Source organism: Elephas maximus, chromosome 13 (assembly GCF_024166365.1).
Source record: "Elephas maximus indicus isolate mEleMax1 chromosome 13, mEleMax1 primary haplotype, whole genome shotgun sequence".
In the NCBI taxonomy this organism is placed as follows: domain Eukaryota; kingdom Metazoa; phylum Chordata; class Mammalia; order Proboscidea; family Elephantidae; genus Elephas; species Elephas maximus.
Window position 1 is genome coordinate 94023692 of NC_064831.1, and position 16960 is coordinate 94040651.

General features: G+C 39.4%; 1 protein-coding gene across 6 annotated transcripts in view; it reads left to right on the forward strand.

Moving 5' to 3' along the window:
* TJP1 (tight junction protein 1) overlaps positions 1 to 16960 on the forward strand; it is a 314963-nt gene that overhangs the window by 16865 nt on the left and 281138 nt on the right. For all 6 annotated transcript variants that reach the window (XM_049906006.1, XM_049906007.1, XM_049906010.1 and 3 more), the window contains exon 2: positions 14247 to 14379. In XM_049906006.1, coding sequence (XP_049761963.1) covers positions 14247 to 14379 — 133 coding nt within the window. The remainder of the gene's footprint in view (positions 1 to 14246; positions 14380 to 16960) is intronic.

Here is a 16960-nt window from a genome sequence, read left to right on the forward strand (position 1 = left end):
TATATTTACAACAATGACAACAAAAAAAAAAAGGAATAGCTGCTGAGGCTCCTTAAGTACAACGACACACCTCATGGGATTTGGTTCCTTGGTTTGGAGGTTTAGGGTCATGATTTCATGGGGCATGCCAGTTAATTGGCCCAATACCATGTTCAGTGCTTCTTTTCTACCTCCTAGTTCAATACATTGTGCCTAGGGTCTTAAAAACCACCCAAGGCACAACAGTTGGTCTCCATTTGCCTGGAACAACAGAGGAAAAGGATAGTCAGGACTAGGAGGAGGCTATGGAATTTGTGGCTAATTGCCTCCATGAACAACTGCCTTCTTTTCCGTGAGACCAGAAAAGCTGCATGGTGCCTAGCTACCATTACTGAACATTTTGATCAAAGATTCTGTAGAAGAATCCTGATCAAAAGGGGGAAAATGCAGAAGAGAATTTCAAATTCTTGTATATTCCAGACTTCCTGGAGCCATGAAGGTTGGATGAACCCCTGAAATGATTGCCCTGAGATAATACTTATACCTTAAACCAAAAATATGCTAAAACCTTAAAACCAAATAATAGTTTAGCTTAACTAATAAAAAATATCTGCCTTGAGCGATGTGCTTTTTTAAGAACTATCTATATGGGTCAGATTAACAACAACTCAAAAGATTAGAGAGGAGCCTTAGGAGCAGTGGATTTATGTTAATGGGGGAGGAACAACTCAGAAAAGGAGGCTGAGAATGGTTATAAAATGTGAAGAATGTAGTCAGTGTCACTAAATGGTACATGTAGAAACTGTTGAATTTGTGTATGTTTTGCTGTGTATATACTCAACAACAACAAAATAAATAAAATTAAAAAATGGTTGTTAACCAATGCCACTGAGTTATAAACAAAATGAAGGGATACGTAATACTTGAGGGACAGCAGTCAGGGTTTGTAAGGAAGAAGAGTAGAAAAGGACTCAAGGCGTAGGGAATGGTATAGAAGGAATGGTTGGGGAATGCTGGGGAGTTCAGTGTTGCAGTGGTGTTTGTGTATTTTGGTAGTGGAATTTTAGATTGCTGTCAGATTTAAAAACCCTGGTGGCATAGCGGTTAAGAGCTACCACTGCTAACCAAAAGGTCGGCAGTTCAAATCCACTAGGCGCTCCTTGGAAACTATGAGGCAGTTCAGCCCTGTCCTACAGGATCACTATGAGTCGAATTGACTCGATGGCAACTGGTTTGGCTTTTTTTTTTGGTCAGATTTAAAGGGATTTGCTATGCCAGGTCAAAGGATAGCAGTTAATGTTTAGATGGCAACCAACGGAGCCAGTCAGAGGTTTTCAAGTGTAGAGGTGGCATGATTGGTAGGGTTGGATTGGTGTTTCCCTTAATGTCCTCAACCAAGGGAATATACACACAAGGAACAGTAATGAAATGGCAGTTGACTGGGTTATTAATAATATCTGGGCCGATGCCAGACATTACCCACATGGGGGCTTCTCTGGCAAGCTGTACTGAATCAGGCGGCTTTTGCCTATCCGCCTAGAAGGGGACACCTCCTGCTTCCCATTAGAAGCTAAGATGATGGAGGCTGCAGAGCTGACCTGCTCTGATGTTATAGTGTCAGTTGATAAGGAGGGAAATGGATGGAGTGAACGGTGGGTCTGCCTTCAGGGCCCAGCCTGTCTGTATGTGGAAGCAGGAAGGAAAGAGCGTGGACCCTGGGCTTCTGCCTTGCAAGCATGTCAGTGGTGCCCACAAGTAGAATGCGGCTACAGGAGGAGAGGTTGTGAAAGAAGTGGAAAGAGGGCAGAAGTTTTCTCTCCATCTGCCAGATGGGTGGATGGATGGATGGATGGATGGATGGGTGGTTGGGTGGGTGGGTGGATGGATGGATGGATGGATGGGTGGTTGCGTGGGTGGGTGGATGGATGGGTGGGTGGGTGGATGGATGGTTGGGTGGGCGGATGGATGGATGCTGTTGAGCCATCTCTGACTCATGGTGACTGCGTACAACTGAGTGAAATATTGCCAGATCTTGTGTCATCCACATAACTGCTACATTGCTCAAGTCTGTCATCATTGCTATTGTGCCAAACCATCTCACTGAGGATCTCTCTCACCCTTGGTGGCCCTCTTCTTCATCAAACATGATATCTTCCTCCAACAATTGATCCCTCCTGATGACATGTCCAAAGCAAGCAAGTTGGACGATGTTCTGTTGTGAGCCATAAGGTTCTTTTTTTTTAATAATTTTTATTGAGCTTTAAGTGAACGTTTACAAATCAAGTCAGTCTGTCACATATAAGCTTATATACACCTTACTCCATACTCCCACTTACTCTCCCCCTAATGAGTCAGCCCTTCCAGTCTCTCCTTTTGTGACTGTTTTGCCAGTTTCTAACCCTCTCTACCCTCCCATCTCCCCTCCAGACAGGAGACGCCAACACAGCCTCAAGTGTCCACCTGATACAAGTAGCTCACTCTTCATCAGCATCTCTCTCCAACCCATTGTCCAGTCCCTTCCATGTCTGATGAGTTGTCTTCGGGAATGGTTCTTGACCTGGGCCAACAAGGTTTGGGGACCATGACCGCCGGGATTCTTCTAGTCTCAGTCAGACCATTAAGTCTGGTCTTTTTATGAAAATTTAGGGTCTGCATCCCACTGTTCTTCTGCTCCCTCAGGGGTTCTCTGTTGTGCTCCCTGTCAGGGCAGTCATCGGTTGTGGCTGGGCACCATCTAGTTCTTCTGGTCTCAGGATGATGTAAGTCTCTAGTTCATGTGGCCCTTTCTATCTTTCTTGGGCTCATAGTTATCGTGTGACCTTGGTGTTCTTCATTCTCCTTTGATCCAGGTGGGTTGAGACCAATTGATGCATCTTAGATGGCCGGTTGTTAGCATTTAAGACCCCAGACGCCACATTTCAAGGTGGGATGCAGAATGTTTTCATAATAGAATTTATTTTGCCAATTGACTTAGAAGTCCCCTTAAACCATAGTCCCCAAACCCCCGCCCTTGCTCCGCTGACCTTTGAAGCGTTCAGTTTATCCCGGAAACTTCTTTGCTTTTGGTCCAGTCCATTTGAGCTGACCTTCCGTGTATTGAGTATTGTCCTTCCCTTCACCTAAAGTAGTTCTTATCTACTAACTAATTAGTAAATAACCCTCAACCACCCTCCCGCCCTCCCACTCTCGTAACCACAAAAGTGTGTGTTCTTCTCAGTTTATACTATTTCTCAAGATCTTATAATAGTGGTCTTATACAATACTTGTCCTGTTGCCTCTAATTTCACTCAGCATAATGCCTTCCAGGTTCCTCCATGTTATGAAATATTTCACAGATTCGTCACTGTTCTTTATCGTTGCGTAGTATTCCATTGTGTGAATATACCACAATTTATTTAACCATTCATCCGTTGATGGACACCTTGGTTGCTTCCATCTTCTTGCTTTTGTAAACAGTGCTGCAGTGAACATGGGTGTGCATATATCTGTTTGTGTAAAGGCTCTTATTTCTCTAGGGTATATTCCGAGGAGTGGGATTTCTGGGTTGTATGGTAGTTCTATTTCTAACTTTTTAAGAAAACGCTGGATAGATTTCCAAAGTGGTTGTACCATTTTACATTCCCACCAGCAGTGTATAAGAGTTCCAATCTCTCCGCAGCCTCTCCAACATTTATTATTTTGGATTAATGCCAGCCTTGTTGGTTTTTTTTTTTTTTTACCAGCAGTGTATAAGAGTTCCAATCTCTCCGCAGCCTCTCCAACATTTATTATTTTGGATTAATGCCAGCCTTGTTGGAATGAGATGGAGTCTCATCATAGTTTTAATTTGCATTTCTCTAATGGCTAATGATCGAGAGCATTTTCTCATGTATCTGTTAGCTGCCTGAATATCTTCTTTAGTTAAGTGCCTGTTCATATCCTTTGCCCACTTCTTGATTGGGTTGTTTGTCTTTTTGTGGTTGAGTTTTAACAGAATCATGTAGATTTTAGAGATCAGGCACTGGTCTGAGATGTCATAACTGAAAATTCTTTCCCAATCTGTAGGTGGTCTTTTTACTCTTTTGGTGAAGTCTTTAGATGAGCATAGGTGTTTGATTTTTAGGAGCTCCCAGTTATCTGGTTTCTCTTCGTCATTTTTGGTAATATTTTGTATTCTGTTTATGCCTTCTATTAGGGCTCCTAATGTTGTCCCTATTTTTTCTTCCATGACCTTTATCGTTTTGGTCTTTATGTTTAGGTCTTTGATTCACTTGGAGTCAGTTTTTGTGCATGGTGTGAGGTATGGTTCCTGTTTCATTTTTTTGCAAATGGATATCCAGTTATGCCAGCAGCATTTGTTAAAAAGACTATCTTTTCCCCAATTAACTGACACTGGGCCTTTGTCAGATATCAGCTGCTTTTTTTTTTTTTTTTTTCATACGTGGATGGATTTATATCTGGGTTCTCAATTTTGTTCCATTGGTCTACGTGCCTGTTGTTATACCAGTACCAGGCTGTTTTGACTACTGTGGCTGTATAATATGTTCTAAAATCAGGTAGAGTGAGGCCTCCCACTTTCTTCTTCTTTTTCAGTAATGCTTTGCTTATCCGAGGCTTCTTTCCCTTCTATATGAAGTTGGTGATTTGTTTCTCCATTACATTAAAAAATGTCATTGGAATTTGGATCAGAAGTGCATTGTATGTATAGATGGCTTTTGGTAGAATAGACATTTTTACTATGCTAAGTCTTCCTTTCCATGAGTAAGGTATGTTTTTCCACTTAAGTAGGTCCTTTTTAGTTTATTGCACTAGTACTTTGTAGTTTTCTTTGTATAGGTCTTTTACATCTTTGGTAAGATTTATTCCGAAGTATTTTATCTTCCTGGGGGCTACTGTGTATGGTATTGATTTGGTGATTTCCTCTTGGATGTTCTTTTTGTTGATGTAGAGGAATCCAAGTGATTTTTGTATTTTATCTTATAACCTGAGATTCTGCCGAACTCTTCTATTAGTTTCAGTAGTTTTCTTGAGGATTCCTTAGGGTTTTCTGTGTATAAGATCATGTCATCTGCAAATAGAGATAATTTTACTTCCTCCTTGCAAATCCAGATGCCCTTTATTTCTTTGTTTAGCCTAATTGCTCTGGCTAGGACCTCTAGCACAATGTTGAATAAGAACGGTGATAAAGGGCATCCTTGTCTGGTTCCCGTTCAAGGGAAATGCTTTCAGGCTCTCTCCATTTAGAGTGATGTTGGCTGTTGGCTTTGTATAGATGCCCTTTATTATGTTGAGGAATTTACCTTCAATTCCTATTTTGCTGAGAGTTTTTATCATAAATGGGTGTTGGACTTTGTCAAATGCCTTTTCTGCATCAATTGATAAGATCATGTGGTTTTTGTCTTTTGTTTTATTTATATGGTGGATTACATTAATGGTTTTTCTAATATTAAACCAGCCTTGCATACCTGGTATAAATCCCACTTGGTCATGGTGGATTATTTTTTTGATGTGTGGTTGAATTCTATTGGCTAGAATTTTGTTGAGGATTTTTGCATTTATGTTCATGAGGGATATAGGTCTGTAATTTTCTTTTTCTGTGGTGTCTTTACCTGGTTTTGGTATCAGGGAGATGGTGGCTTCATAGAATGAGTTAGGTAGTATTCCGTCACTTTCTATGCTTTGAAATACCTTTAGTAGTAGTGGTGTTAACTCTTCTTTGAAAGTTTGGTAAACTCTGCAGTAAAGCCGTCTGGGCCATGGCTTTTTTTTTGTTGGGAGTTTTTTGATTGCCATTTCAATCTCTTTTTTTGTTATAGGTCTATTTAGTTGTTCTACTTCTGAATGTGTTAGTTTAGGTAGGTAGTGTTTTTCTAGGAATTCATCCATTTCTTCAAGGTTTGCAAATTTGTTAGAATACAATTTTTCATAATAATCTGATATTCTTTTAATTTTAGTTGTGTCTGTTGTGATGTGGCCCATCTCGTTTCTTATTCAGGTTATTTGTTTCCTTTCCTGTATTTCTTTAGTAAGTCTAGCCAATGGTTTATCAATTTTGTTAATTTTTTCAAAGAACCAGCTTTTGGCTTTGTTAATTCTTTCAATTATTTTTCTGTTCTCTAATTCATTTAGTTCAGCTCTAATTTTTATTATTTGTTTTCTTCTTGTGCCTGATGGATTCTTTTGTTGCTCACTTGCTATTTGTTCAAGTTGTAGGGACAGTTCTCTGATTTTGGATCTTTCTTCTTTTTGTATGTGTGCATTTATCGATATAAATTGACCTCTGAGTTCTGCTTTTGCTGTGTTCCAGAGGTTTTGATAGGAAGTATTTTCATTCTCGTTGCAGTCTATGAATTTCTTTATTCCCTCCTTAATGTCTTCTATAACCCAGTCTTTTTTCAGCAGGGTATTGTTCAGTTTCCAAGTATTTGATTTCTTTTGCCTAATTTTTCTGTTATTGATTTCCACTTTTATGGCCTTATGGTCTGAGAAGATGCTTTGTAATATTTCGATGTTTTGGATTCTGCAAAGGTTTGTTTTATGACCTAATATGTGGTCTATTCTAGAGAATGTTCCATGTGCGCTAGCAAAAAAAGTATACTTTGCAGCAGTTGGGTGGAGTGTTCTGTATAAGTCAATGAGGTCAAGGTGGTTGATTGTAGCAATTAGGTCTTCCGTGTCTCTATTGAGCTTCTTACTGGATGTCCTGTCCTTCTCCAAAAATGGTGTGCTGAAGTCTCCTACTATAATTGTGGAGGTGTCTATCTCACTTTTCAGTTCTGTTAAAGTTTGTTTTATGTATGTTGCAGCCCTGTCATTGGGTGCATAAATATTTAATATGGTTATATCTTCCCTTTAATCATTATATAGTGTCCTTCTTTATCCTTTGTGGTGGATTTAACTTTGAAGTCTATTTTGTCAGAAATTAATATTGCTACTCCTCTTCTTTTTTGCTTATTGTTTGCTTGATATATTTTTTTCCATCCTTTGAGTTTTAGTTTGTTTTTGTCTCTAAGTCTAAGGTGTGTCTCTTGTAGGCAGCATATAGACGGATCGTGTTTCTTTATCCAGTCTGAGACTCTCTGTCTCTTTATTGGTGCGTTTAGTCCATTTACATTCAGCGTAATTATAGATAAGTATTTTTTTTTTATGTGTTTAGTGCTGTCATTTTGATGCCTTTTTATGTGTGTTGTTGACAATTTCATTTTTCCACTTACTTTTTTGTGCTAAGACGTTTTTCTTTGTAAATTGTGTGTTCCTCATTTTCATAGTATTTGACTTTATGTTTGCTGAGTCGTTATGTTTTGCTTGGTTTTTATTTTGAGTTATGGAGTTGTTATACCTCTTTGTGGTTACCTTAATATTTACTCCCATTTTTCTAAGTAACAACCTAACTTGTATTGTCCTATATCGCCTTGTATCCCTCTCCATATGGCAGTTCTATGCCACCTGTATTTAGTCCTTCTTTTTGATTATTGTGATCTTTTACATACTGACTTCAGTGATCCCCTGTTTTGAGCGTTTTTTTCTTTTTAAAATTAATCTTAATTTGTTTTTGTGATTTCCCTATTTCAGTTGATATCAGGATGTTCTGTGACCTTGTATTGTGCTGGTATCTGATATTATTGGTTTTCTGACCAAACAATTTCCTTTAGTATTTCTTGTAGCTTTGATTTGGTTTTTGCAAATTCTCTAAGCTTGTGTTTATCTGTAAATGTTTTAATTTCGCCTTCATATTTGAGAGAGAGTTTTGCTGGATATATGATCCTAGCTGGCAGTTTTTCTCCTTCAGTGCTCTATATATGTCATCCCATTGCCTTCTTGACTGCATGGTTTCTGTTGAGTATTCTGAACTTATTGATTCTCCTTTGTAGGAGACCTTTCTTTTATCCCTGGCTGCTTTAAAAATTTTATCTTTATCTTTGGTTTTGGCAAGTTTGATGATAATAGGTCTTGGTGATTTTCTTTTTGGATCAATCTTAAATGGGGTTCGATGAGCATCTTGGATAGATATCCTTTCATCTTTCAGGATGTCAGGGAAGTTTTCTGCCAAGAGATCTTCAACTATTCTCTCTGTGTTTTCTGTTATCCCTCCCTGTTCTGGGACTCCAATCACACAGAAGTTATTCTTCTTGATAGAGTCCCACATGATTCTTAGGGTTTCTTCATTTTTTAAAATTCTTTTATCTGATTTTTTTTCAGCTATATTGTTGTCAATTCCCTGGTCCTCCAGATCTCCCACTCTGCATTCCTAAATTGCTCAAGTCTGCTCCTCTGACTTCCTATTGCGTTGTCTAATTCTGTAATTTTATTGTTAATCTTTTGAATTTCTGAATGCTGTCTCTCTATGGATTCTTGCAACTTATTATTTTTTCCACTATGTTCTTGAATAATCTTTTTGAGTTCTTCAACTGCTTTATCAGTATGTTCCTTGGCTTTTTCTGCAGATTGCCTTATTTCATTTCTGAGGTCATCCCTGATGTCTTGAAGCATTCTGTAAATTAGTTTTTTATATTCTGTATCTGGCAATTCCAGGATTGTATCTTCATTTGGGAAAGATTTTGATTCTTTAGTTTGGGGAATTGTAGAAGCAATCATGGTCTGCTTCTTAATGTGGTTTGATATTGACTGCTGTCTCCGAGCCATCTATAAGATATTGTAGTGATTTATTCTATATTTCCTCACTGAGTCTTATCTTGTTTTGTTTTCTTTCAATATACGTAGATGGGCTAGTAGATTGCGCTGTCTTGATTGTTGTAGCTCTTGAGTCACTTATGTCCTATTACCAGCTGGTTTTGGCTGTTACCAGATATATAAGCCTAAGAGACCATTCACTATTCTTGAGTAGAATCTGATTTTGGGTCATCAGGTGTGTGGTGCAGACTGTAACCTATTGACCTCAAGAAGTATTGTGATAGTTGTGTGCACCAGATTCTAGCAGCAGCAGGATTTCACACTCTGGGGGGGGCAGGATGCTGACAGGCTTCCCCCAAGTGCCAGTGAGGTAGGTGTGTCTCTATTCCTAAAGCAGTTTGGTGGGTGGGCTCTGCAGCTGTACCTTAGGCCCTCAATGCAAGTACCTCTACAGATTGGTAGGTGTCACCCTCCTTAGACCCCTAAGGCAGGAGGCTAGGTGGTCTGGGGGGAGCTTCAGCCCTCAGTTCCCTGTTGTGGGTCAGTGAGGGCTCTGTTGAATACGCAGAGATATCAGACCTGGGATACTTGTCTTTCCAGTAATCCGCTAAAACAATTACAGTTAGGTGCCTATCAGAAGTGCCTTTGCATTATAATAGCCACCTTGTTCCCTGTAGGGATGAAAGCCCAAGACTTTGGATCACATATGCCTGGCTAGAGCTGGTTCTGTGTTTTTAGTCCAATTAGGGAAGGATTTTTGGTCCCTGGGTTTTTTGTAGCTGCTTCTCTCAGGCCAGGAGAATGGGTTAGGAAAAGATGAAAAAAAAAGATAAAATAAAAGAAAGAAAGAAAAACCACAGTGCAGTTCACTCTCTGGCTCAGGAAATTCCAATGTTATTGAAGCCTCCTGGGAAGGGGAGGGGAGGGTTCAGATAAATAGGAGAGAGTAGCAACGCGGAATATAGATAAAGTTACTTATCTTGGTTGGGATGACTGTTTTATCTGAGATTCCTCAGGGGCGCATCGACTGTGTGCACTGGCTGGGTAGAGATTGCCCCCGAGGGTCAGGCCCATGTCCCGTGCTTGTGCTGTCTCAGAAGTCGCGGTTAGTTCCTCCGCTCCCAGTCCAAAGCCCAGCCCCTAGGTTCCCTGGCTGGGACGCCACACTTCCGGCTCCAAAACCAGCCGCTGCCCCCCCGGTGACTTCTCCTCCTGTCAGCTGCGTCGCTGCGCTGCCTGCGTGCACTGGCTGGGCTTCCCCTGAGGTCAGTTCAGGGAGCTAGGGCTGCGCCCCGTGTTTGCACCGTCTCAGGATGCCATGCTCAGCTCCCCTGCGCCCAGTCCAAAGCCCGGTGCCAAGGTTTCCTGACTGGGGTGCTGGCTCCAGGCTCCGAAAACAGTCGCTGCTTCCCCGTGGTTATTCGTTCTCAGTCTCTGTCACTCAGGTCAACTCTTTAGACCTGTGTTTGATGGTCAGGGTTCTTAGATGGTCATGTATGTGATCTTTATTTTTCCGAGTCTTTGTTGCAAGAGGGATCCAAAGTAGCTTCTACCTAGTCAGCCATCTTAGCCCCACCTCTGATCCATAAGGTTTTAATTGGCTAATTTTTGGAAGTAGATTGCCAGGCCTTTCTTCCTAGTCTGTCTTAGTCTAGAAGCTCTGCTGAGACCTGTCCACCATGGGTGACCCTGCTGGTATTTGAAATACAGGTGGCATAGCTTCCAGCATAACAGCAACATGTAAGGCACCACAGTAAGACAAACTGACATGCCCCCTAGAGTGATTAAATAGAATTATGAATAAGGAAAAGAAAAACTTCATGGTAAGCTAAATATTGATTTCCCCTAGTTCCAGGGATAATATCCAAGATGCTTATACCTTAGTTCCTATCCTTGTTTCCCTGTCATGAAGGGCCATTCTCCTAAATTTGGAGTAACCCCCAAAGTCACACCTTCAAGGTTGGGGAAGAGTACCAGGAACTTCCAGAAAATTCAGGGTACATAGCTATACTGTGCTATGGCTGCTAACCAAAGGGTTGGCAGTTTGAATCCGCCAGGCACTCCTTGGAAACTCTGTGGGGCAGTTCTACTCTGTCCTGTAGGGTCGCTATGAGTCGGAACCGACTCGACGGCACTGGGTTTTTTAGCTATACTTTGGAATTAAAAAAAGCTCCTTGTACTCCACGTCCGGCAGACTGTCCTTTTAGGACTTCTTCCCCAAGTCCAGCTCTCCTCACCCGAGTTCTAGACTTGCCTCTCTATTCCTGTGAGCATTCAGCGGAAAACTATTTGAACACACCTTCCTCCCTGGAACAAGTCCTAATTCCCAGAAACAATAATAAAACAATAGAAAAAACATCTTGAATTCCCCTGTACTTACAAGACCACTTGTACTTATAGTGGAATTACCATTCTCCATTATCATCTGCATCAGTATTTATTCCTTCCCTTTATCCCCCACCAAAGAAGGCAATTGCCTTTTGAAAAAAAAATTTTTATTGTGCTTGAATTGAAAGTTTACAAATCAAGTCAGTCTCTCATACAAAAATTTATATACACCTTGCAATATACTCCTAGTTTCTCTCCCCCTAATGAGACAGAACGCTCCTTCTTTCCACTCTGTGTTTTCCCGTCCATTCGGCCAGCTTCTGACCCCCTCTGCCCTCTCATCTCCCATCCAGACAGGAGCTGTCCACATAGTCTCATGTGTCTACTTGATCCAAGAAGCTCACTCCTCACCAGTGTCTTTTTCTATCCCATATTGCAGTCCAATCCCTGTCTGAAGAGTTGGCTTTGGGAATGGTTCCTGTCTTGGGCTAACAGAAGGTCCGGGGACCATGACCTACTGGGTCCTTCTAGCCTCAGTCAGACCATTAAGTCTGGTCTTTTTACGAGAATTTGAAGCCTGCATCCCTCTGCTCTCCTGCTCCCTCAGGGGTTCTCTGTTGTGTTCCCTGTCAGGGCAGTCATTGGTTGTGGCTGGGCACCATCTACTTCTTCTGGTCTCAGGCTGATGTAGTCTCTGGTTTATGTGGCCCATTCTGTCTCTTGGCCTCAAAATCACCTTGTATCTTTGGTGTTTCTTCATTCTCCTTTGCTCCAGGTTGGTTGAGACCAATTCACGTATCTTAGATGGCTGCTTGCTAGTGTTTAAGACCACAGACGCCAGTCTCCAAAGTGGGATGCAGAATGTTTTCTTAATAGATTTTATTATGCCAGTTGACCTAGATGTCCCCTGAAACCATGGTCTCCAAACCCCTACCCCTGCTATGCTGGCCTTCGAAACATTCAGTTTATTCAGGCAACTTTGCTTTTGGTTTAGTCCAGTTGTGCTGACCTCTCCTGTATTGTGTGTTCTCTTTCTCTCCACCTAAATTAGTTCTTGTCTACTATCTAACTAGTGAATACCCCTCTCCTTCCCTCCCTCCCCAATCTTGTAACCATCAAAGAATATTTCCTTCTCTGTTTAAACTATTTCTGCAGTTCTTATAGTAGTGGTCTCATACAATATTTGTCCTTTTGCAAATGACTAATGTCACTCAGCATAATCCCTCCAGATTCCTCCATGTTATGAAATGTTTCACGGATTCATCATTGTTCTTTATTGATGTGTAGTATTCCATTGTGTGAATATACCATAATTTATTTATCCATTCATCCATTGATGAGCACCTTGGTTGCTTCCGTCTTTTTGCTATTGTAAACAGTGCTGCAGTGAACGTGGGTGTGCATATATCTGTTCGTTTAAAGGCTCTTATTTCTCTAGGATGTATTCCAAGGAGTGGGATTGCTGGATCATATGGTAATTCTATTTCTAGTTTTTAAAGGAAGCACCAAATCGATTTCCAAAGTGGTTGCACCATATTACATTCCCATCAGGAGTGTGTAAGTGTTTCAGTCTCTCCACAACCTCTCCAATATTTATTCTTTTGTGTTTTTTGGATTAATGCCAGCCTTGTTGGAGTGAGATGGAATCCATCGTAGTTTTGATTTGCGTTTCTCTCATGGCTGATGATCACGAGCATTTCCTCATGATCCTGTTAGCTACTTGAATGTCTTCTTTAGTGAAGTGTCTGTTCATATCTTTTACCCATTTTTTAATTGGGTTATTTGTCTTTTTGCAGTTGAGCTTTTGCAGTATCATGTAGATTTTAGAGATCAGGCACTGATTGGAAATCTCATAGCTAAAAACTTTTTCCTAGTCTGTAGGTAATCTTTTTCTTTTTTGGTGAAGTCTTTGGATGAGCATTGGTGTTTGATTTTTAGGAGCTCCCAGTTATCTGGTTTCTCTTCTGGTGTTTGAGAACTGTTAGTAATGTTTTATAAACTGTTTATGCCATGTATTGGGGACCCTAGTGGCAGTTTCCTTTTAACAATTGCCTTCTTAGCTTCATAAAGACCTGGTAAAAGGTGAAAATAATTCTTAGGAAACTTCTTAAAGAATGGACTAGATGTGTATGGGTTATTATGGAAAATGCTGCAAGGTATAAAGTGAAAAAAAATAAGCTGGAGAGTATGATAGGCATGAGAATTTGACTGGGGGGTTATACAAAGAACTGTTAGTAGTAGATATCCTTAGGAACAAGGATGGGGATTTAGGGTGAGAGGAGAGAGGGGCGCCTTTACTTCTCATTTTTGTATCTTTCTGTAGTCTTTGAATATTCTAATTACATGGGTGTATTACTTTTATTCTAAACTGTAGCTATACCTAAATATGTATTTTATGGTACTTTTCTCTGCTTTATTATATAAATAAAATTTATTTTGGTAATGGTCCATCCTGCATGCCTATTTTATCCTTTGTGTACAATGTCATTTTTAAATATGAAAAATGAGGTAGGTCATGAGATGAACATGGAATGTATTTTAAATAGGAAATGAGATCAGAAAATAAGGAAACTGCTTTTCACAAACCACAGTTCCAAATCCGTCTTATTCCTTGTCGTCTTTATCACCTCTAAGTCAGTGATCTACTGAGCAGCTTCCTCATAGGTGCCCAGGGCGTACCCCCCTCCCCCCAACCACAACCACCAGCAGCTAGCTTGTTCTAAGGCTGCCACCAGTGGTGACACAATTGAGAGACCATGTCAGGGGTCTTGAATGTGTGTGCTTATACATGTGAACATGGACCCCAATATGTACCATAGGGATGACTTACATTATCTGCTGTTTCTTCTTACCTGCGTTTTCTTGCTTCTATAATCATGCTGAATTAAGTGCTGTCATGTTTAAATTTTCTAAAATTATTTTTATGCTTAACAACAGCACGCTGAGCAGCATCTGTGGGTGTACACAACAAATGCTGTGTTGTACTGGTGTGCAGGGCACTGGGCTGAGCGCCTGGGGAGTCACTGCTTCAGGTGGGAGAAGCAGATGCCTCAGAGCCACGTAGGAAAGTTCAGTGAGTCCTGATTGCCTCTTTGATGGCTACAGAGTTGACTTTTAGTGAATCTTAGAGTGTTTGAACTCTGTCAGAAAAAGATTTCTAAGCTAGCAAGCTGCTAAGAAATATTTAGAAAGGAATTCTGATAGAATTTAGCTTCACTGATCTGAAAACAGTGTGACATCTCCAAAGCTCCCCTCAGTAAGTGCTTGCTTCATACTTGACAGATGTAATCTGTAAACCTGTCTTTTGAAACATTTTCTGCTTCTTGCAGGGTAACTCCATCCTCAGAAAATCCTAATGGTGCTACTTCTAGTGTCAGCCAAGGAAAACCTTCCCTAAGACGAATAAAGGGGAGGTTACGCAGAAGCAAAAGCCTCGAGAGCATCGACTTCTGCGAACTCACGGTAAGTAGGTGGTTCAGTACTTCTTTCCTTTCTCAGACGGTGAAAATTTTGATTTTTTTATTTTCATAAAAATTCAATAGGGCTCTTTTGCTGTAAGCTTTTTTTAATAGAAACCTTAGGTTGCCAACCAGAATGCTTTCTTAACTGGGAGGCATATAACACATAATAAATGATTTATAATAATGATTCTGCCTTCAAGACCAAGATAAAGAAATGCTTTCTGAATTCTACAAGAAAAATTGAATAATTTCCATAGAGAATTAATGTAAACTCCTTAGAAAGTCACAAATCCGCGTGTTAATGTAACTAGGAACCTAAGTATCTGATTAACCACCATCACTCAATTTCCTAGAAGTGCCAGAAAATAGAATCACTTGTATTATTAAGGTGGATCCCGATTTAGTTAATGGTGTTCCTTTTTTTTTTTTCTTCAATTAGATTAACGTTAGTGGTCATACTTTTTTTTCCAGGCCAAATGACAGGTTTTCATATGGGTATGGGATAAATACATGCATGTTTTTGGAGTAACATTGTTGGCACTTTCAGGCCCACTGTCTTACCCTATTACTTGTATTTTCCTAGTCTAAAAAGATTATACCATTATGGAAATACTAGAATTTTCTTTACCCTGAGAAGTTTTTATTCGAATTTATGTATGAAAGTGTTCGGTGCAAATTAATGGATGTTAAGTATGCTCAGTAGACCAAGTGTGTTCATTCTCGCCTTTGAACTCCTAGAGAAGTACCGTCGGTCATTGCTGTTTTAAAAAATGGTATCGGTTTGGTGCAAATTAATGGATGTTAAGTATGCTCAGTAGACCAGTTGTGTTCATTCTCGCCTTTGAACTCCTAGAGAAGTACCGTCGGTCATTGCTGTTTTAAAAAATGGTATCAAAGCACGAAGGTTAAATCCTGTCTTTTTTTTGTTGAGGATGTGACTTCTGTGTCTTTTACATAAAATTGATGAAAACAAAAGTAAATGAGGATGTTTTGTTTTTTTCTCAAGTATTTTACTTAAAAGTATGCTTGAACACATTTTGTGATATAAGACATAAGAAGGCGAACTGTGACCTATCGAAAGACATTTATCCAATGACTGAAAAAGAGTAAAAGGACAATAAATTTTTGCTACATAGACCCAACAGTGAAAGTGACTGAGGAAATCTAAGTATGGTTTAAAATAAAATGAATTGCTTTTCATAAGTAAACCACTGAGTTAATTGAGAAACAAATCTGAATTATTTTTTGGAATATAAAAAAGGGAATTGAAAGTTCATCAAGCCCCTTCATGTGTTGTTAAACATTGTCATTAGTGAAGCATAATCAGATGACTAATTACTCTGGAATGTCAGAAAATATGTTCGCTTGTTTAAACTGCATCGTTCTGGCTGAGAAAGAGGTTTAAATTTCTCTACAATATGACAGGAAAAAAAAAAAAAGAAAGAAAAGAACTTCATGTAAGGTTGCTTTCAGTTTCCCAGAGACAGGCTATGAGGAAAACTTGAAAAATGGAGTTATCTTTTTATTGTGATGAATGTATTTATTAATAGTTGTTTATTCCCCACCTCATTCTATGAAAGAGTTGATCTGTGGCTGAAGTTAGTACACACTCTAAGCAAGGAAAAAACAACACTACTCAGAAGCAGTTAACATTTACGGAATTAATTTATTTCCTTCTAAAGATCTTTACATTTGCCTTTATCTCCAAAAAAAAAAAAAAAAAACCAAAATGTCTTAGCATCATCCTTGTAGAGAGGGCATTTTGACACTGAGATTTAAAGAGAGGTAAAGTTGAGGTGTTAAAACCTAAAACTAAACCTGTTCCTGTTGAGTCAATGCCAACTCATGGTGACAAAGTTGAGGTGTACAAGGAGATCTATTTGAGAGAGCAGTCATGTGTTCTGGTCTAATGGTTTACTCAGCTTCTGGGACTATGTTATAATTTTTTACTTTGTTTTTCTACTTTTCAAAGACTTAATTGAAAGGGTATGGCCTGTGGTATACTGATATTTCATCTCTCTTTGTTATGCTGACATTACTTTATTGAAATGTAATTACTGTAATCAATTTGAGTTTTTCACAATTTGAGTTCATTATCTTAGTCAATTTTTTGCAGTCATGGTGGTAGTTTATATTTAGTTTTTGAACATTTTTGCATTGTTAGGAATTTTACAGTGTGCATGTATCATTTTTAGAAAATTAATAAACTGATTTCCAGACATTAAAAAAATCAAAAGAGGTAGCTTAACAGCTGGGCTGTTCCCACTTTCTGTGTTAAGTTATGCAGTCAATACTGTAATATCCAAAATAAGTAGGAGCATCTTTGACAAGGGGCTAAGAAGCTTTTTCTTAATTTTTAATATTCTTTTTATTCTACTTTTATAAAAGAAGTAAGTGCTAAACTTTTGAGAAAAAGATGTGTATAAGGAAGGGTTTCATAGGAGGCACTCAGAATTGGTTCTATAACATAGTTGACTTTGTAATATGATCAAATTATAGAGAACCAAGTTTTAAGACATTAGCCGCCACAAAGGTCTAGAGGGAAATATTTGGTACAGGGTCTGTAGTGACGTCCAATCATA